We start from the raw sequence: 24,343 nt of genomic DNA on the forward strand, positions 1-24,343 counted from the left end.
AGTAAATAAATAAATATAGTACGTACATTGCAAAAAATAAAAATAAAACGATTTTAAAATAATAATAGTACTAATATAATTACTTTTATAGCTTAAATGCATATATCTATATGAATATTTATAATATATATATATATGTAATTTAATGGTGAATCATAAAAACAGTTAAATATATTAGAATAACTTTTTGTAAAATTTTTATATTATGCACTATACAGTGCAAGTAATATATTATGTTTAATCTGTGTGTTATTTTTTTTTTAAGTGACGCTGTGCCAAATCAATTGGAACAATAATCGGTTTTCGCAAATGTTTTTTTAAAATTATTTTTGCATTTAAACAGTATAATTTATATTCATATTTAAATAAAAATGTAAGTATTTAGTTATTTAGTAGACAAACCTGAATATTAATACATAAAATGATTAAGTTATGAATTTTACTTTTACATATTAAATTTAAATTTATTATTATCTATATTTTTTTAACAACAATAAAACGATACATTGTTTTATTAGTATAATATTGTATACAATGAAAAAATAAGATAATAAATAATAATATTAAAACTGAATTATTCTATGTACAGTACACTTCAGTGTTGTCCGGAAATGTCATCATTCGACGAGGGCAACTGCATTATAATAAGCGTGAAAGATAAACGTCTTGGGTGACGTTATAATACTCAAATCACGAAATCATAAAAAATCAAAGTGACTACATTTGCATAATTCACATTATAAAAGCAAAACAAAAATAATATTCGTTCATAAAGATTTTATTCAGCTAAAACATCAAGTCAAATAAGCATATAATATAAATAAATAATAAAAATAATCATTGAAACTAGCGGCACATCAATACACCAGTAGAATAGCATTATTTTATAGTATAGGTATTTGAAAAATGAGGAAGACAGTAAACGTTTTTTTACTGTTACGTTTTGTAATCAAATAATAACGAGTAACGACTGCCTATAAAAGACATTTATTTTCAGTTAAAATATTAAATAGTAGCAGATGTCATCAAAAACATATTTGTAACTGTGTTTCGTATATAGTAGACCCTATTTCAATATTGAACTATTTATTATGTTATTGTCTCGTTATTTTATACTTATTAATAACAATATCTACAGGTATGGTATAATGTTATATTTTAATTACAACATCAATCTTACCTATAGTCAACGGTTTACTAGTTATTAAAGCATGGCTTTTCCCAATCGGCCTTTTTCGTTTTTTTGATTCTTGTAACGGCAACCTGTCTGCTGATCCATTGGGAGCAAGTTTCACCAATTTCGGCATTTCTTTCACTGTAACCAAAATATTAATTTACTGTTTAATCGAATATTGAATACATTTTACACGATGAAATTAGTATTCAAGTATAAATCCAATAAAACCTATAAAAAATTGAAGATCTGTGAATATAATAAAATATATATATAGATGAACTAATGAATCATGATTTATGAATGCCATGGTTATCGCTTTTAAATGTAATTAACAGCTGCTGTACACTCTGTAGGTATACACTCGTTAGCTATTTACACAGGCATTTGTCGAGAATGTTCGGTTTTTATACACTATGTTTTGAATTTTCCATTACAGTTAATTAAATTGTTATTTTTTTTTTTTATAAAGTATTAATATTAAATTGAAAATCTTTAATTTTTTTTTTAATAATACAATATTAGATAATTAAAATCATTATTTTCCAGAGGAATAGAATTTTTAAAAATATAACTTTATTTGATGAACATTTACAAAATAACCACAAATTATCAACATATACATACATATAATATATTTTTAATATGTGTAAAAATGTAAAACCCAACCTTAATTTGATAAATACATATTTAGTTCAAAATCAATTGACAAAATGTAATTTAACATTAAAAATAAATAATTAACTAAAATAACCATCAATTAGTAATTATTGTCAAAAAGAAACCTGCTATTATTGATATATATATATATAACCACTTCTATAAAAATAAAATACATGTTAAAATAATGTTTATAAATAATTTATTTTTAAAATATAAATAACATCGAATGTTAACATTGTTAAAATTACAATATCAAAATATTTTAAAGAATGAATACAATAATATGCATTTTTAACTAGGTAGTATTTGAAGTATATTTGATGGTTATATTTTGATACAAAATATATTTTATATTTTTCTTTGTGTTTCGAGATTGCCATTTATAAAATTTTCTCATTTATTTTTCTTAAAAAATATAATGGATTTTTATTTTTTTATTGAAGTTTCAGAATATGAATCCTTCAAAATGCAAACATCTCTCACATTTTAAACGATTGATCGAAACACCACCAATAGATGGCTTCAAAGGGTAATAAATTATGGGCATGACCGTTTTCGACCAGAAACGTACGCTTCCCTTTTCGACTAAATTAAAAAAAAACCTCAATTCCCTTTTCAACCAAAATCATACCCTTCTTTTTTCGGCCGATTCACTTTCCGGCCAAATATATATATATTATACTTAACCTCATATTATTAATTATATTTTAAATAATTTACTATCTTTTATTTTACAACATTTTAAACAACCTAATTTTTTAATAATTTTCTATTTAATAAAATTATTTATAATTTTTAAAAATATTGATAAATTTAATAAAATAATTATTATCAACAAAAATGATTTATATTTTTAATAATTTTCTATATGCATAACATAAAGACTTAAAATAACATAAATTATGTAATAATATTATTATTTATTATTAAACTTTAAGTTTTGGCCAAAAAGAGAAAGGTATACAGTATTAATCGAAAAGGAAATCGACCTTTTTTAAGAAAATTTCGATTGAAAAGTGAATGGGCTGAAAAGGGAAGAATATATTTTTGGCCGTAAAGGGTCTCACACTCTCACACTAAATTACTTTACTTTTACTTACAGTATATGTATTTCAAAAAATACAAATATCGACTTTTTCAAACTTCCGAGTATAATATTACCGAACGTTACCAATTTGAAATTTATATTTATTTTTTAATTAATGAAAATATTAAACTTTAAAACGATATCGGATCGATTTTTTTAATATTCAACAACTGCTCATCTATCAGGAATGATTACACATGACGAATCGTCATTCCATACATAAATAGTAAATTTCACAAAAATCTAATAATATACCTATATCCTATACGTGCATGCGATGGATTTTATTGAAGAGAAAATTATCAAACCTCTTTCTAATTTTTTTTGTTGATAAAAGAAGTATTCGGAATACATTTTCTGCAACAGGCACGGCTGAAGTATTCGCGTAATTTGTAGGTATACAGAAAATATATTTACCTCGCATAAATATTAAATACACGCTATAATATTATGCTGCAGAAGAGCTACTCTCAGCATAATAAAATATTTAAAATATTTATTATTAGATTTTCTGTTATTAAATGTAATCAAACCAAATTAAATCTTTAATCACGTGAAAAGACCTAAAGGGCAATTTTTAGTTTCGTATACTTTCAAGGGGATTGGGGTTTGTCTCACTCCTAAGAACGAAGATAATTTAAACCAAACCAATCAGAAAATAATAAATTTCCTTTCAACTGTAAAACTAATACAGTTAATATAAAATATAATGATTATTAGTAATAGGTACAATAAATAAGTATTAACAATTATTATTTACAATAAATACAATAAACCGTAGTGAAAATGAATTATTTGCCATCGCCGCAAGCCTTATTAGTTATTAAGACCCTTGATGAGATACGTATACAAAATATATATTAATATGTGGTGTACTAAGATATTTTGATTTGTTTTATCGAAATATATATGTAATATATACCAGATTCCAACATAGTAAATTCGTAAACACCGTAATATACGTGCCATTCAATCGCGATTATTGTCATGAAATGGATTTACGGTTCGAGGCAATACACAATCGGCGCACTGACATGCAGCAACTCGCACAGCCTCGCAGATAACGCGCTGCACAATCACCGAATGAAACGTAAGTAATATGAAGTAACGAACGACGGCAGCGAAGTTTGACGAGCGAAAGCGGTGGCGGCGGCGTGGTTGGTCGAATCTCCGCGGCGCGGAGAAACGGGAATAAAATCACGAAAAGGGGGCGAATAAAAACAGTGTTAAATTACGTTTTGGCACAAGCTTATCAACATCAGTTCGCCGGATGACCTCGACGCAGCGTGCGCAGGCACACTAGCGCACAATTTTTATCGTCTACTATATATTATATACGATACCTGTACGTTATACTTAAACATTTAAGTAATATGTGCGATACCTACTTTAATGGGCACTACAAAAAGCATAAACGACGGATCTCCCCAATAGCAGGCTAGTTACAGCTAAACAACGGTGGATGAAAAACAATGTATACAATAATATATACATATTACATAGGTACCAGCAATATATTAACAATTACATTATTTTTCTTACTCAAATTTTACTATTATACTTTATTTAAGATAGTACGCGGTAATAATATTGTTGATAACCAAAATTGAGATTATTTCATGCGCTCGCTCTATAATAAAGAATTTAAATTATAATATATTTTATATAATAAGATTGTGTATAGGTTATGTAGACCGGTTCATGATAAGGGGCCAGAAAAATGTTTCCGTGTCGAGTGAATTGGAAAAAATGATATTATCTTTAATTTATATCAACATTGTTTTTTTTCTTTCAAATACGTAGCCAGACAAGAGACAATCAAAAATCGAAATAGTATTGGAAGGTTACAGTATAGCTTTGCTAGTTGCTACAGTATACAAACAATACGAAATACGAATATACGATACCTTCGGGTTTACATTTTTTACCGTGTATCGCAATCGCATTATTACTATTATATTTATTGAACTTTTTTAGGTTAGGTACTGGGATAGCAACAGGGATACCTATGACTATCTTATTACTCTTATTCGATCTACATTTTTGCTTAAACAGATAAAAATAAATAAGTTTGGTAACGACATTGACATAATAATTTTTTTCCGTACATTTTAATTTTTTTGGTAGCATGGATCGATCGAAAATTTATCGGACTACCAGCATGCAAGGTACACGCGCTAACTATTATTATTTGAACTACCACTATTTTTGCATGTTTTGAATTATATTTTATTATATTCATTTTTTACATTAAATCATTAAACTCTACATAATATCACTAATGTATACAATATTATCAGGAAAAATAAAATAATATACAATATAATAATCATAAATTCATAAATAAAGCGAATAGCCGTTGTAAACGATACAAGGCTTTTTTTCCAAAGTAATGGAAAACCTACATATTTTATATAATTTTATTATTAAATGAATATATTCTAAAAATATACAAAGAATAGTGATAATACATATAATAAATAAAATTTATCATCAGTCTTAACTACTAATACTACTATATTTTTTTCACTTTATAGTCTGCAACAGACTATAGCTATATAGGTAACTCCACTTAGATCGCACCATATTATAGTAATACGAGTAATTACTCTATTGCGCGCACAACTCAGACACTCAATGCCACTGTTTAGGACCCGACTTCCCGGCTACTACGGCGATTTTCTGACCTTAAGCGACCGTGAATATTGTAATGATGGTTCTTATAAATAGAACACACCATACTACTAGTGTACACAATGTTTATTTATTTCTATACGCTACACACGACACACATCAGCCAAAATAGTAACTTACTATATCTACTTCACGCGATACAGTTTTATACTATTAAACGTAAAGAAAAATGCCGTTTTAACAATCTATAGTACAATATTATATCTTTTCGTTAACCGTTGATGGGTATTACTGAGATTATAGCAGTAATGGTCGTCATTATACTATTATAATACACATCACAGTTATTATTGTTATTATGTCTGCTGTAGGATTCCGATACGGGTAGTTTATTTCTGGAATTTGTACGTTACTTGTATTAATGATACTTGTTACGTGTTAATGTAACTTTAACTTTATCCGATTTGGTGGTTCGAAATGAATTCGATATCAACAGTATTTATACGTACTTACACATTAAATATTGTATTAGAATTAAGAATCAACCGCAGAAAGTCGCTCCGCTATATGTATTAGTTTATAATATAATTACATATAACATATATATATGAGTTTCGTTTGATAAAAAGTAATTAAATCCATTAACTATAACTGAACATAGGCAACAACATACAATTAAACGCACATATTTCTCGATAATATTTTTTCAATGTACATAATAAAGTAGAACTATTTAATTACCAAATAGTAATTTTCTTTTTTCTCATTGAGCCTAAACAGAAAACATATTGTAATCGTATAATTATTAAACAATAATATCTTGTAATATAAAAATACACATAATTAAATTAATGTAAGATAAAGATGTGGGTACTACATAGCATAATATTATAGTTTTTTAGTAACCCCGCCCTAAGTCATACTGTAGGCGTTTAAAAATTATTTAAAACTATTGAGTATATGTTTAATTATAACAAATATTAACTGATTAAAAATGAGTTGTAGGTACACCATGAATAACAAAAAATATATAATTATATTTTGCAATAATACAATATTTTAAATCGCATTTTACTAATATCATACAATTTATTATTATACTCTGTCTCAAAGTAGAATATACCAGACAACGACCGGTTTAATTCTGTCTGGTGACGGGCATCTCCTACACAACGGCTAGGTAGTAATTGGTATAAGGGAAAAAAGTGCGCAGAAATGGTGTATTCTACTTGGAGATAGATGGAACTGTTCTTGATTGGAACTGTTGATGTTACTTAACCTAATCTAAGTAGTTATTATTTCTATGATTTAGCAATCCAAAAAACGTATAATTTATATTTTTGCACAGAATTTTATAAACTTGGAAAATAGAGCTATTTCGAATTTTTTTAAATGTTTACTATGGAACAAAATCGGGATGATTTTAAATAGACGGTTAGTATTAAATAGGAATAGTATCATCATAGTAACCAGTAGGAATAGTTGTTTTCAATATTGTGCTGATAAAAACATTTAAGAGGCATATAAACGACCGCACCGGATGAACTAATATATGGGTTTCAAAGTTAAAAGTTTAAGCCCGCAGCTACCCACCCTATAAATGCATACAGCGTAGGTATAATAATACATAATAGCACACTTGCACTGCGTATTTTGTACACGGAGATCCGATTTCGTTTATTATTGTTTACACACAAGCCACTGGGCGCATAGTAAAAAAAAAACTCGAAAATTATCATTGTTCAGCAAAATATCAGATGTTTGTTATCGTAAAAATTGTACAACTATGATAAAATAAATAAAAATATCAACAACAATATAATATTCCAAGAAACTAAATATACGCTGTGTGTAGTAGTCGTAACGTAATATTGTAATACTATTAAGGCGCGCTAAAATAATATAATAATAATAATAATTATATCAAACATTTTATTATCTCCCAAGAACAGCTGAAGTTACCGCGAAGCAAACGAGAAAAAAGATTTCGCAGTTTCGCACAGCCTTAGGTAAACATAATATCTCGTGCTCGTATGTTTTATATGTGTATATATTGCGATCGAACAGGTTCGGCCTATAATCGCAAAAACTATGCAATTACGCGGACTTGGCGATAAACAGTCCGAAAAACATAGTACGCGCGCTCATAATATTTAATATTTATTATAATCGCCTATAAATATTAATATCATTAAAAATCGGCACGGTACAAAAATTCATGTGCACATAATATCATTATGATCATACATATCGATTATTCGACAAACGAACGATAAAACAATAATACACGACTATTTGTTTAGCATGTACGACCAACACAGTGAATTTAATCATCATTTTTTTGTGAGCAAATCTCAGAAATACTCAGAAAAAACCCTTAACCAGGCTAGTTAAAAGTATACCTATAGGTGTGCATTAAAGACGGGCTTGCTGCAGCTACATCTGTTGTGTCGTGTTAAAAGTTGAACTCGAAATAACTCTGGAAATCTTCCGGTGAATTGTGGTTAGTGAATATATAATACCGTGATTTTTATTATCGTTATAATTTTTATTTAATGAGATTTTAACATAAATTATTGTATCTTAAATATTAATAACACATAACTATAAATATTATAATAATTACAAATGATTATACAACGACCAACAGACAACAATAAATCGCATACGATACGACAGACGACGGCATCGTGTCGTTTCTAAGTGCGATTCTAGCAGTTCTACATAAATATATACATATAATATTCTAAGGTTCAAATTTTGTATACGGGGCGTTAATATAATTATAAGTAAACTATAGAGACATGACTTAGTCTTAAAAAAAATATAGATTTTATTTTTTCTTTAAACATAATATTATATGCTCAATTAAATGTAATTTATGTTGGATATACTTAAATGATATACCTACCTATAACATATTATTAAACTAGCGGTGTAGCAATGGGGGGGGGCAGTAGACCATGCCCCCTCCCATCGGCTGTATATCAACTTAATATAAAAATGAACTGTTATTGTTAATTGTTGATTATATGTTTTTAGTAGTTTGGGTTTGCCCCACCCCCCGTTTTAAAATTCTGGCTACGCTACTGTATTAAATAACTTTTATAATTTAAGTAGGTATTACAAACAAAAATTCAATGAATATTATGTATTAGTGATAAACTGATAACTGATAAGTCAATAAAACGAAATTATAGTAAGTTGAACAAAATAAAATTTTATTTTGATTAACTAATAATCCTCTCGATTTATTTATCAAAATGACACGACAATACGATAATAAGCTTTTTAACAGATGAACACCAAACAATTTGGTAGAAGAAGCTATTCACCTCATACCCAATGCGTTAGAATCACCGCTAGTCGTTTTTGAAGTTTTATGAGTGTTGTTGAATATACGGTCAAGTGAAAATTTAAAAAATTGCTAAATCAAAGAGCAACAACAATAATAATTGAAAAAAAATCTATATGGATGATACGTTATTACACGGTCTTAATTTACATTTGTCAAAGATAAGTTTTGCAATCGAAATTATTATTATTATATTATTACTCTGTCCAGTATCGTAATTTGAAATAAAAATAATAATTTGTTATTAAATACGAGTACTACCACAAAATGATTCAACAATACGCAGAAATTGCAGAAATTGCAGAGCATTGCAAATTCAAAAGTATACAAACTAAAAGTTTTGTAGGAACTGTACATAGTGGTATCATATTCAAACGAAACTAATGGAAAAGTCATATAAGTATATATATTCGTATTTATCTCGACATCCAAAAATAGTAGAGCGGCGGGCTTTACTACCGCGCGTACACCAATTACCCTTTGAAATCACGGACGAATGGAAAAGTAATCGAAAATTTAACCCTTGGCCATATAACTAATAATAATTATTATTATTATCATACATATTCAACGAATTTCCTGTAAAACTTATATCTCTTGATACGCATTTCAATTGTATATGTATATTATACATTATGGCCGAAATGAGTACCTGGACATATTAAACAAAAAATATAATACCACAAGGAACAAATGTTTTATAACCTTGATTTTCGGCGAGCACCTATTATAAACGTGAACTCTTCAAATTCAAGGACGACTATTGATTTTTCCCACCAAACATTGCCGTCGTACATTGCAGCGACGCTGGGGACCGACCCTAAAATAGAACAGAATCTGGCGGTGGCGTTATATTAAACCGCCGTGGCGGTACGCCATAGGGCACTGGAACGTTATATATGCTTTTACATCGAGATGAAACCCCACGACAGATTTCCGTACAACTCGATAACCTAATATTTTATATACGTATATTTAAGTACCAAAACTTTTAAAATTTAGCTCCTCTATCACTTGAGGGGTTTGGTAAACGTGTAAGCTACGCTATGTATACACCATATATTTCGTGTGAATCATCTCCATTAATACAAGTTTAATATTTGATATTATATACCTAGCCCATTAAAAGTTTAACTTATTATAGGCATATATATTTTTTCCGATGAAAACACACTGAAATTTAATATACCAAGAATATCGGCAGTATTCAAGTGATGATTATTGAAAAATATAAATATTTATAAGTAATAATGTGTAGGGCGTCATTTCAATTTTTTTTTTTTTTTTTTTAATACGCGTATTTCGATACTATAGTCCACAAACCTCGTGTAAAATGTATTCATTTTTCAGGGACAAAAAATGTTTAAGAGGAAATCAAAATAATATTTGATTTTAAATACGCAAATATATATTATTTACGCGGTTCAACTGACGCTACTCGTAGTACTAGTTCTATATAATTATTATATGTTTACTAATTAATTAAACGTTAATGTTTGATAGGATGCAACCAATTATTGGTTTGTTTATTGTGTGTTGAGTGATAAGTTTCGTTCAATTATTATAAATATATGTGTATATATATAGGTACATTTAAAACGTAAAGCTGTTCGTCCATACTGAGAGAAGGAAAAATATTATATTAGGTCTAATCATAAAATGAAAAATAATATTAGCTTGATATTATCAGAACAAAAAACAAATAACGCTTCGTACAATACTATGTTAAAGACATTAGTACAGTGCAACAAAAAAAAGTACGTCATCTGGCAACCAATCATTAAACATATGACATATATATATAATATATATTATACATTAGGTATATAAGAAGTCATAAAGTGGTCGTAAACTCGTATAGTTGTATCTCTCGCGGTGTCACAAACTTGCCTCTCCGGATAATTTTTTGATAATACAAACCCCCGCCCCACCAATACTTAATAACACAACGACAAGAAAGGCTTAAGTAAATCACAGATTTAGAATTTTTTCTGTCGTCGTAAAACGAGCAATTCAATAAACTTAATATTACATGTTAGTTTTTGGTCTTCCGCTCTTGAGACGACGAAGTTTTTAAATTCCGTCGAAAAATAATAATTAAATAAACGTATAAGAAGGTACGTCAAGTAATAACGGATAATAACGATAATGGTTGTAAAACGAGACGACGGCGATGAATTATTATTATTATGTTAACGGTTCGTTTAAGAGGAGCGAGACCGAAGAAGGGCGCACATCACGAGGGGCAAATGTGACACACGCCGGTGGGGCGGCGACGGCACAAAAGTCTGTGTCAGCCATTTTGTCCGTCCGTATTATTCATACATATTATAAGCATTGCGCATACGCAACAGCCTATATTATGTTCGTTAAAACCGCACGCACCCGAGCGCGACCATATATTATAATACGAAAATTGTTTAAAAAAAAAAAAAAATCAAAAACCCAATTTCGGCTTACTTGCGTCGTTGGTATTTTTATGAATTACTTTTTTTTAAGCCACGATATCCGTTATTCGAAAAAAAAAATTGAATAAAAATTCAAGGCGTGGCGGCGAGTGTGCGAAAAAAAAATAAAATAAACTGAATAAAATCGAAATTAAATTACTTTTGCCAGCGGCGGACGTCCCGGCGACAACGGTCGATGATTGTTGTGCGGACGAAACGGCTACGATCGACGGCAGCGTCGACGAAGCGGCGGCGATAGCGCGCACCACGGAACAATTGATGGCCGCAGAGACCGACTGCTGCTGCTGCTGCTGCTGTTGTTGTTGCTGCTGCTGTTGCTGTTGCTGCTGCTGCTGATTGAGATGGTGTAGTGGGAGGAGGTGGTGGTGGTGGTGGTGGTGTTGTTGTTGTTGGTGCTGCTGCTGGTGCGTGACGGCGGCGGCCGACTGAATGCCGGTAAAGTGCGCCTGCGCGCCGACAGAATGCGGCGGCAACGGGGCGCCGCCGCACGAGGGCGCCACCGAAATGGTTCCGGTGCCCGAGGCGGCGGTCGCCGTGCTAGCGAAAAACGAATACATCTCGAACCCGGTGGCCGTGGCGTTGGCCGCTGCTGTTATGCCGCTGCCGTTTGAACCGCCGACGATGGTGCTCCGGTCTGCGAAACAACATTTTGAGTTTTATTTTTTTTTTTTCATATTATAATATATACATACGAAAATAATGCGATAATTATTAAAGTGCGACCAGCACGTGCGTTTAAATAATAATAGTAATAGTAATAATAATATGTAATCTATAAAATTCGTAAGTCATCTCCGACAAACTGAAGTAGTCACCCGCCCGAAACCGTTTAAATTGTTTGAAGTCCTTTTTCTCTCTCTCTCTCTCTCTCTCTCTATCTATCTCTCCCTCTCTCCCTATATATATATATATATATATATATCGTCCTCTCCACACGACACCACGACCTAGTCGAATTGGGTTCGCGTGCGCGATTCTGGATCGATGACGATACATCGATTCATCAAAAAGTATCGATTTTCGTGTTTGATACATCGGTGTTTATTATATCACTACAGTAACTTTTTATGTAATTGGAAATTTAACTTAGGTACTTTTTTTATTATTATTATTATATAATATATTTAATGTTTATGAATTACAAAACGTCTAAGATCCAGAGTAACTTATACATTAAATAACTACCTTTAATTGTCTATCTTACTACAATTAGGTGAATTATATGCAATATATAATTTATATGTTATAAAAATTTACAAATGTTCTACATTTATACAAACTTGTATATGCATTATGCAGTGCAATATATATTTATATAAAAATAGATAACGGAGTAAGAATATTGTTTTCGAAACAGCTATAATTATTACGATTTAACCGTGTAGTAGTCGATGAGACTTTATACAAACATCGATTATTACTTGCGATCTCTGTACGTAAGATTCTGGACCGACAACAAAAATATGTGGAGCGTCCTCCGCCGCGTTTGCCCCGCATGTTTTTTCTGGCGACAGACATATTTATAATAACATCGGAGTTACGACAAAAAAGAAAATAATATTAAGCGAACAGAACGCTAATACCACTGTGTTTTTCTACGTTTAGTGTACCTCTTTAGATACTAACCTATATCGCTTCTATATAGATATTTGGTTTTATAGTGTTTTACGCAACGAATTGATCCATACAAATACACACGTCAGAAGTATCTGAAAAGTATATAATATAACACTATATCACCAATATAATATAGTTTTGATTGTATAAGCACATTTAAATTATTGAATATCTGAGTAGTATACCTGTATAATATAAAGGGCTGTAATAGCATAATATTGTTCACACATAATTATACATTACAAATATCAGACTTGTTTATGTATATGGCGATATTTTAAATATACAAACGACTATAAGAAATACTACAGGTTAAACGTAAACGTCCAATAAAGGTCTATTAGGAAAATATAGTTAATATACGCAATAAACTTGTACTATTGCATGAGCGTTCAATAATTTTTAGTTTATTCGTGTATATGAGTTACCGTGTAAATAAGTTATTGATTCCATTCGTAGTCTAAACATAATGTATTGGCCACATTAAACAAATTAATTTACCTTATAAAATTGCTTTATGCGTATGATGTAATATTTATTTTCATCTATGAATTCATTGCAGAGTATTAATAATATTATATAGTAATATAACTATTATTACTCTTAAGGAATGCATAATAAATTATTTAATTGATGTTGTTATGTAATGAAACCTTAGAATATTTCTTAAAATTTTCCTTAAAAAAGAAAAATAGTTTTAAATAATACTTTGTTAATCTATTTTTATTATATTGTGTTTTATATTGATTATCTTGTCAAGAATAACTGTATAAGTAAATCTAAGTAGGTATATTCATATAATATATAACAATTATTTTAAAAGATTGATGATATAAATTAATCTAGTCATATAAATATGATATATGTAAATAATTATAATATATAATATTTGAAAGATGATTTTAAGATAAACTTATATTGATGAAATCGTGACTAATTTAAAACTTAAAATCACACTTGAAGTGAATTCCTCATAATCGCTGAAATAAAAATTTTTAAAAAAATCATCGCAATTAAAGTTGATGATGTCTTAAAGGTTATCGTGACCAGATTATATTTTAATAACAAAAAAATTTCAAAGTTTCATATAAATCTAAACTTCAAACCAGTTTTTAAAAAAAATAACTACACTCTACAGTATCAATTATATACCTCATATACATATCAGCTCTTGGGCATTAGCCTATTGGCTACATATGTATCTAACGATGACTTTCTAAATTGCAATTAAACAAAATTGCATTCAAATTAATAAATGAGTAATGATTAAAATTACAAGTTTATGACTTTATAGTATTTTAAGATACACTTATTCAATCGTCGATACATAACTGAACAATTACGTAAGTACAGTTTTCCGCGTGTACTTTTGGAACTATACTTGACACGTATAAAAGAAAATATAGAAGATAAAAAAATATATAATAATAATATAATAGGTATTGCAAAATTAATAAAATCAATAAGCTCAAAATTAATTTTGTGATCGAGTTGTAATTCATTCATAATAATTATGTTTGTATTATGTACACATAATACTTCTGACTTCGGGAAAACAAAATTATTTAACTCAGGCGAAGACGTCATCACATGTGCCGTTTATGTACTGCAGTATACCTTATACGCACTCTACACCTGCCGTTGTTACCAACCTTTTACTTTTTAGAAAACATACTCTACTCCAGTCCCCAATAAAATGCAGGCACCCTTATATTCATTAAATTATATTGTTTTATTTATAGGTACCAATATACTTACATGTTTATAGTATAAACTATATAATATAGTTAATAGTTATTAATAAGTATATTAATTAAAATCTGGAGTAGATAAAATACTGAAGTACCCAACAATTTTATAATGCTTTGTATATTATGTTTGTTTTCGGTCGATGCCTTATATTGAGTTATATAGTACCTGCTGGGTTGTACACGTAGTAAAGTTTCATGTATCATCCCAAAAAAAAAAACACATTACTATATCATTAAAGACAATGTGTAAAATTTACTCGATTTCCAATAGTTTTTAATATATATTGTGAAATTTAAATAAAAATATTAATTTTTTTAAAAAAAAAATTTCATCACTTTTTGTAAGTTAAATTGCATACGTCAATACATATTTTTCTATGTAACGAATTACTTATCCGCGGTGTTTGTCGTCGACGTATCAATATTAATATTTGTTTTATTAAAAATATTTCATAATAATACAATATTTTGATATACACACGCACACATATAAGTACAATGAATACAATATATTACATATTATTACAAAATGAATAGTTAACATAATATGCGTAAAAATATTTTATTAAAATTATAAACCTGCAAAACAACACTAATTCAAATTATGATACATCGCCCAAATTTTAGGAATCACTGGTGTACAATGAACCTACATGAATAAATTCTCAGTTATTATATTATTAAATGTGCAATATTATAGAAGTAGTAGTTAGCTGTTCACAAACGGTAGAGAAACGTGGGTCGATGTATACATAAAATTTATATTTCACAATATTGTAATGTAATTCAAGTGTTTCTATTATTTTCTCATAGGTAATAAAGAAATTAATTTTATTCACCACACTAAAATTCTCTGTTAGAAGTCATATTAAAGTTTATTTTACATTTAAACAAACTACCATTCTTTCTTCTTCATACATAAGACCAATGAATATTTAATCTATATATTAGCGCGATTGCGTTTAAAAATCACAAGCGAACCATTTCTTCGAAGCACAGTTAAAATGCAAAATTATTGGTTTGGATCAATTTTAATTCATAATTTAAGTTTTTCACAAATTGTGTATTGTGCTTATGTGTTTAAATTATATACTTGCACATCAATATAGGTACACACATAAAATGTTAAAATTGAATACAAATTGACATAATCATTGTATAATATTATCTTTAGACGATATTAATGTATGACTAATTTTACAATTATTATAGACAGGGTTAAAATTGCTTTAATTTTTGCTATATTTTTAATCACTTTTTACTAACGTAGTAACCTGTTGCCGTTTAGGTACGTTTTAATTTATTCATAAACAATATTGTTTTCTATGATTTAAATATCAATCTACAATAACAAGAAATACACTCCGATTCGAATGATTAAAAACTACACATTTGTAATCAAACCATAATTTTTACGATCATTTTTAACAGAAAATAATAAAGATAATTCATTAAATATGTATCATGCATACACACACTATATGCACGAAACACAAAATTACACATAATATTAAATCAATATACTGAAATCATATCATATACATATTATAATATACAAAGTTAGCCGAAGCGTTCACTTAATATATCAATATTAATAATAATAATATAATTACCGTATTTACACAGAGCAAAACGATAATTATATACCACATATATTTTCTTATTTTCTATAACATATATACATAAACCACTACAACTACACACATCTTTTATTTTGAACGTTATACACACAGATGATGCGCATGAACTATACATATATTATTATATACATCACGGGCGTTATATAAACGCGTCGGCCCATCAAATGTCGTAAATCAAATTGTCGATAATACGAGGACAAGATCTGTCGCCGTCGTTTAGAATACACAGACATGCCACTGAATATATATACAGGATGATTCACCAAACATACTCATTCCCATTTTTCCTTTAATAATAAATTTATTTAAAATTCTTAAGTATATTTTTAAGTACCATACTTTGAAATACATAATATTTAACGAACGTCCTGCACCGATACCAATATTCTTAAGTTAACTTCTTTTTTTCAAACAAGTACTACTCTTTTCCTTGAAAAATATTAAATAACCAATGGTTTTTTTTCTTTTTTTGAAAATTGTAAGCTAATAGTTTCTTGGTTATTAAAATGTATTAAATAAAAAGATAAAGTCCTTAAAAATGGTTTTACAAAAATATAAAATAGATATAATATTTAATAACATATTATAAAATAATTATACATTAAAATAATTACTATAATTTTCAAAACCATCATATAGCGCAATTATAATCTCAACTTATTATCGCGGTACCAATATTATATCCTAATTAGGTAGGTACAAATGTTAATAACTTTAAAACAACTCTTAGTATTTCAAATTTATATAAGTACATCAACATTTTCAAAAAAATCTTCTATATGATAATAAACAGAAAAAGCGGTTGATTCTTACTCGAAAAAAATACTTATATCGCCATTGAACTCCTCAAATAGTAAGTAAACAAAATAGAAGTATTTCAAAACATGATACTCGAGTTTATTTGAAAATCGTAGAAATCGTTATTTAATGAAAAATTGGAATGATTAGTATATCACTCTGTATATTATGTATAATAACATGTGTTTATCTTATTATTACCATCCGTCCACAGCAAACTTGTGCCTTGATGATGGGCTGGATGACTTGAAGACAAGAATGCGTATATGTACAAAAGGCGGTGTAATAGTATGGGTGGGTACCTATGCCTTTAAAATTACGGACGACGAACATAAAACCATAGGTATATTATATTAAACGAATCCGAATTCCAAGAATCCGTGATACGATATAATGCGTATATACATCTATTATTTTTATATATTATACTGTGTGTTAACAACCCAAATAAATAGCTCTCCGCACACACCCACCTGCATCGCCACCAAGTGAATAGTACGGCGTATCTTTGGTACATACGCAGTGGTGGCCACACGTTCATACGGTTTATTGGACGTTTTATCGATACGCCCATGTGTTTATTGCATGGTTTTAAAAATCAAATAACACCATATGATGCGACAATATATTGCGTGAACGTAATCACTTAACAAATCTATACGTACCGCTCGACATCGAATAACATTGAAAACGTTAATATCTGTTATGTCGTCGCTTTTATATCTAAACAATAATATTATATTTTATGTGTATGCAATATATTCGCCAACGTAAAGCGTTCACGCTTAATTCTATAGCTCACTTGAAGCATTTTAATATAATTATAAAAAAACGTCTCACCCGCATTTTTTGTCTCCGTAGTCGTCTATTAGTTTGTAATGTGGCAAATTTACATTCAGCTTTAGATTTAGTTTATTTGGTATCGTACCATACCATATAATGATCTAATGAAACGATAAGAATTCTTAAAACAAATTTAAAATAATATGTTATCAAGTAGTATGATATTGATTTTCCGTTATTTTTTATTTTTTAATCCTTAAATCCTCCCCTAAAAAAATCGATCTTAAAAAGATGAGATGACAAATTTAAATCTGATTTCAAAATTCTTATCACTACACTTGATTAATCAATATGTTATTGCCGTTTTTGGTATAGGTAATAAAATACAAATGTCATTTAAATTATCATGTATTGATAGTATTGATACGTTTGTAGAACATGACAAAAAATCACCGCATTCAATCACCTAAGATAGCGGATAGCGTAAATATATCACACCCTTATGTTGGGTTGGCTCCGTCAAATATATGAACACAGCAAATTTGCTTTTAGCAATTCTAATTATGTATTGTAAAATGTAAATACTATAAAGTATAATAATATACCTACAGTGAATTTATATCTATGACCAAACTTGAAGGTAACAATAATATACCAATGACAACTATATTTTATCAAAGGTATTTTTTCGATATTTTCATTTCAATTCTAAAGTGAATTTTAAGTGTATAAAACATTATTATTTCAAAATGATCAGAGACAATATAGTATAGATATATGTAAAACATCAAACGTCAGCTTGATAAAGTTGATGGCAATATGGCTTAGCTGTCATTTTTATATCACTTATATATTCGCATCTGCAATATTTCAATAACTACAATATCCATACGATTGATATTAAATAATATTTTAATATAGCCATTAAATTGATAAAAATTGTTTATTAGTTATTACTATGTTATTATAGGTATTATGATGAATATATATATATTCCGATTTCCAATAGGTCAAAACCAATGATTTTATGTATGGTCGTGATAAGGGAGGTAATATAGATATATTATAATATACAAAAATATAAAATAGCCTAAAGACGAAGTGAAAAACTTTCGGTAATTTGATAAAATAATATCCTGAAAACACTAGTATATACATAAATACAACTTAAAATATAATAAAAAAAGGCCAACGAAATATATTAAATGCACGTAAACAATCACATCAAATTTTAGTATAAACAATAACCATTGGTCTTACGTGATATATTTTTATGTATAATAAAATCAATGGTATAACATATCATACGTCTTAGTCACTACTCGTTACCCATTCAATAAGTGCAAACAATAAAAAAAAATACGCGATGTATACTAGGTATATATATGATCGATTCATAAGAAAAAATTGCAATCTATCAACATTTCACATTAAATAATAAATACTGATTTCGAATATGCAATATAGCCACGTAGGCATGTATCATATATATATATATACGTAATAAACTTATTTTTTACTACAGTTCAAATACTATGGGCGTCCAACAATATTTTTTGTAAACGAAAACATAGCACAGGTCGTAACTAATAATGCTTGTGTAAAGATTTTTTAGCGATTGAAGACTATAAAGAGTTTTGAACGATTGTTCAAACTTTTAAATATACCGTGAAAAGTTTGAACTATGTATTATATTCAGAGCATGAAAGTAAAAAGTATAAAAAATGTACATAATAATATAAATAATAAGTATATATTATATATAGTTAGATGAAGGTTTGATATTATTGTTACGTTTGGAATTTGTTTCTTTACTGTTAAAATACGTCGATAAGTATATTAAACTATACTTTATAATAGATTTGTCTTATACAATCTGATCATGAATTAAATATAATATGTGTTAAGTTTATGAAAGTTGTTATAATTTTTAGAGTAAATATTTTTTACATAAATACTTTATATTTTAAATTATTTTTATTATCTAGACTACCTGCCAGTAATAATAATATACTATATAATTCATATGGTTTGGTAAAAATATAATTACAATTAACCTAAATAACACACTAACATAACAATGATATAAAAATGTATTAACATTATAATGTAATATAGATAAATAAAAAAATGATTTCGGTAATAGATAATTTAATTAAAAGTTTATCAATTACTATATGTATATGTAAAAACAAAGTTTATGAATATCATTTTCGAATTAAGTTTTTGTCTCTATTGTTGCAATAAATTATACCTTTTATTATAATAATTAAATTACGCGTGCTTTTTAATTTTTACTACAAGTCTACAAAAACATTTGAGCATTATACTTCATAATAACGATTTCAGCAAAATATGTCATCATAAAATAAAACAGTTTTTAGATAATTTATTTTTGATCTATTCAAAATAAGCATAAGTAACTTATAGGTCAGAACTTAAAAAAGTAATGACTTATAAATACCTAAAATTTAAAAATAGACGCACGTAATTATAATTAATAATACATGTTTCCGTCGCGTTTATATATTTTTATTAATCTAAATTTTTATTTTTGAAATACTTTCAGTTAGATAATACAATGGTTGATTATTTATAAAAAACGATACAAAGCAAAAATATTTTACAATATAATATGTATTAGTATCTATATTAATCGTAATTTAAAATTTACAATAATGTAAAATACTTGCCTATTTATAAGTAATAGGTATATAAAAAATTAACATTGATCGATTTTCAGCAGGTATTGATACATTATCAATAATTGTTTTTTAATTGAATACTTACTTAATTCATGGCCAAATTTAACACTATACATACGTATCACACTATATGTATTCACGATTTTTACATATTTTAACTTAATCAAAATATAAAATCTATCATATATGCTGTCATGCCTATATGATACGTCTATAGAGTGTATGAATACTCCGTATAATAATACAAAAATAGTTTCCGTACAGTTTTTGTTGTTATTAAATATGCATTTTAATGCATTGCGACAGTGCATTTTTATAATGCTGTTTAAAACGCTATATATGTGGTGGGAACACCACACACGGAATACATCATCATGATGCGTCATACTCCATCGTCGCTAAGCTGATAATGGTAGTAGGTATATTTACGACTCGACTATTCAGAGCGGCAACGATGACAAAATATTATCAAAGTTGGTTACGAATGCTAATAACTATTTTAGACTTTGACAATATATTTTTAATGGATACAATTAAACCAATGATTCCTAAAAAGTGCCGTAAAAATTTGACCTATCTTTTTAGGCCCACAAAAATAATATAACTTAAGATACAACATATAATTATTCAGAAATAAAATAATAATTAGAAAAATTAAAATTTTGATTTTAATATTTTAGTAAATATAGTATATCATATTTGTTTGGTCAGGGGCAGTTTGTTTTTCCTGCAGTTAAAAATAGTAATGTAATCGAGAACTACAAAATGTTTATGAAAAGTGTGTCGTGACTTTTAGTAAATGGACGGTAGGCATATATTTAACAATAAAGTGCGATACGTTGTAAAGAAAACAATTTGAGAAACCATTGATTTAACCATTTAGAGTATTTAGACTATGCTGTATAAACAGTGACATTTTGAGTTAAACGTACTTATTAGATTATTTTATATACGAATAACAAAAACCTTTTTAGTGTTAAAAATGTAAATGAATATAGGTTAATAAACCTCCTGTAGGTTATTATATATATAGTGCAGTGTTTGGACTAGCCTACATCCTAAATACATTAAATTACCATTTATTGTGCGGTAAATGTATTTTTCTCAAAAATGTATAAGCGAGGGAAAGTTAAATATTATTATTTCAAACCATTTCAAACAAAAATCATAGAACGTAGGTATTTTGTCTAAATAGTGAGTATTATTTTACCATTTTTTGTCTTTTTAATATAATCTTTTAAAATACTTTTTGTTCCGAAGAATTCAACTTATATATATCTATATCATTTATTAATCATCAGAAATCAATATTAATTTGGTCTGAAATGTTATTTGAAATTTAAAAACATTAAAATAAATGTAGTACTTAACAGTTATTTAAATCGCATAATTAAAATAATATCTATAATTAATACCTATTACTAATGAGTGAAAAAAAACTTAATTGATGAATTATTTAACATATTTTTATAGTATTCTCTAAATGGTGGATTTAAATGTTGTTTAAAACTACATGGATACGCAAGGTTAAACACATTATGTATTTTTAGTTACCAGTTTGGAAAAAATGGTTAAATATTCATATTGAAAAAAATTGTTTGCATAAAATACTTGACATCATATACGTTTAGAATAATGTAAAATAATGTACAATAGTAGAAAATATTTATTACATTAATTATTATCACAATAACTTATTATCAAATGTTATACCTTATTATAACAACAAGTTATCATGTACCGATGTCAATGAGCACTCGATATACTCGTATTAAATTATCCAAATACGAATACATCAATACACCACTGCTATAGTTTATCATCGCATTAATATATATAAATAAATATTAATAAATTAGAAAACAACATTTTATTTTTGTGTCACAATCACTTATCATATAAGATTTTTAATAATGGCTATAGCCGGTATATATACGAACTTTAAAAATTGAATTAAATCATCTGCTCTTAAAACCACCTTAGAAAAAAAACATAAGAAATCTATGTATTTTTGTTACAAAATAAATTATTCAATAAGGATTTGATTTATTTTACATCCTTAATCTAAAAATTACGATACCCACTTTCTGGTCATCTATATTAAGTATATTATAGTTTATAAAAGATTTATGTTATACATTTTTTTTAAATCTCTCCCTATAAATATTTGAAAAGATGAGTTATTTGTTACAGTTTAAGATTTATCATGATTCGTGTCCACTTTAATAAAATGCAATACAACAATTTAAAAGATTTAAATTTTAAGTTTAAAGGAATGATACAAATGATTGAACGACAAACTTTATAACAATTAAAGGTTAAATAACATTTTTTACAAATTTAATACCTACTTATCAATTTGTATACAAATTGAGTTTCGGGAATTGAGAAAACGGATACAAATAATATAAAACATTCAGACCAACCAATGTTTATCGTGATATAGCACATTAATACTAACTTAAACTTTATAAAGGAGTTAAACATTATTGATCTCGTGTTTATTATGGTTGAAATTATGTGGTATATTTTAAAAAAGTCACCGTAATGGATATGATAAATTTGAACTAATTTCCTAAAGAATAATGACATATGGAAAACAGTTCTCAATTGACACGATGACAACAGACTTTTATTTTTCAATAACTTTATTTTATAATGTACCTACATTTTATTTTTTATGCTAACTACCTATAGTTAGTTAACAATTTATTTTTCTATTATTGATTATAATAATATAATATCATATAATATTATCGTTATTAATGTTTAAAGTCAATATGACGTACTTTAGAACTATGTGAATAGGATTAATATATAAATAAAACTATAAAGTATAAATATTTAAAAAACTTCATTGTTGGGTAATTTAAGCAATAGTAGAATACACATATAATATCACATTGCCATTAAACTAGTTTTATTTTTATTGTAAAAATAATTAAAATCGTTTGAGATTATTAAAAATTATTAAAATCATTACTAAAATATATTGAATATCGTAAACATTTGAACTATATAAAAGTACATAAAAAATTTTATTGGCTCTACAATAACTTTGTTTTTAAAATTCCAGGAAAAAAATACCTTAAGAGAAATTTTGCAAATAAATTTAAACTACAACATAATTTGCAAATTTTCGCAATGTTTATAAATTGTATACAAATTTTAATTTTAAGTACTTATTTAAAAAATTGTGAAGTACAACATATTTTAAAATTTAATTTTTTTTTTTTAAAGAAAACAATATATTAACATATTTAACTATCTATTGAATTATTATGCTTTTTGAATTTAAAAATACGAATCCAAAAATACTAAAAAAAAATTTTTTCAAATATTTATTAAATAGCTAAAACACCTATAAACTATTTTGATAATTATCATGTTAAGAAAATGTTAATCTAAAAATTTAATGAAAATTAAATTATCTAAAACAATTAATTTTTGGAAAATATTTCATATTTCCTAAAATTTAAATTAATTTTGAAAAATATGGGACAATTTAGACTCCCCCTCTTCTTTCACTAAAGAACAAACTATATACAATTTACTACCAGAAATCATCCTTAAATATTGAAGCATTTTTACTGTTCTATAAAACAAAACATGATAATACAAAAATTAATTCTCTAAATGAAAAAACACATACCTACCATACCATTATT

The 24,343-nt window shown here is 27.3% G+C and overlaps 1 protein-coding gene across 3 annotated transcripts in view; it reads right to left on the bottom strand.

Moving 5' to 3' along the window:
- Nucleotides 1-24,343, bottom strand: part of LOC113553553 — a 52,721-nt gene that overhangs the window by 7,791 nt on the left and 20,587 nt on the right. For all 3 annotated transcript variants that reach the window (XM_026956927.1, XM_026956929.1, XM_026956928.1), the window contains 2 exons: nt 11,521-12,015; nt 1,181-1,315 (listed from right to left, as the gene is read on the bottom strand). In XM_026956927.1, the coding sequence (XP_026812728.1) occupies nt 1,181-1,315; nt 11,521-12,015 (630 nt within the window). The remainder of the gene's footprint in view (nt 1-1,180; nt 1,316-11,520; nt 12,016-24,343) is intronic.

This window comes from Rhopalosiphum maidis, chromosome 2, assembly GCF_003676215.2.
Source record: "Rhopalosiphum maidis isolate BTI-1 chromosome 2, ASM367621v3, whole genome shotgun sequence".
Lineage (NCBI taxonomy): Eukaryota > Metazoa > Arthropoda > Insecta > Hemiptera > Aphididae > Rhopalosiphum > Rhopalosiphum maidis.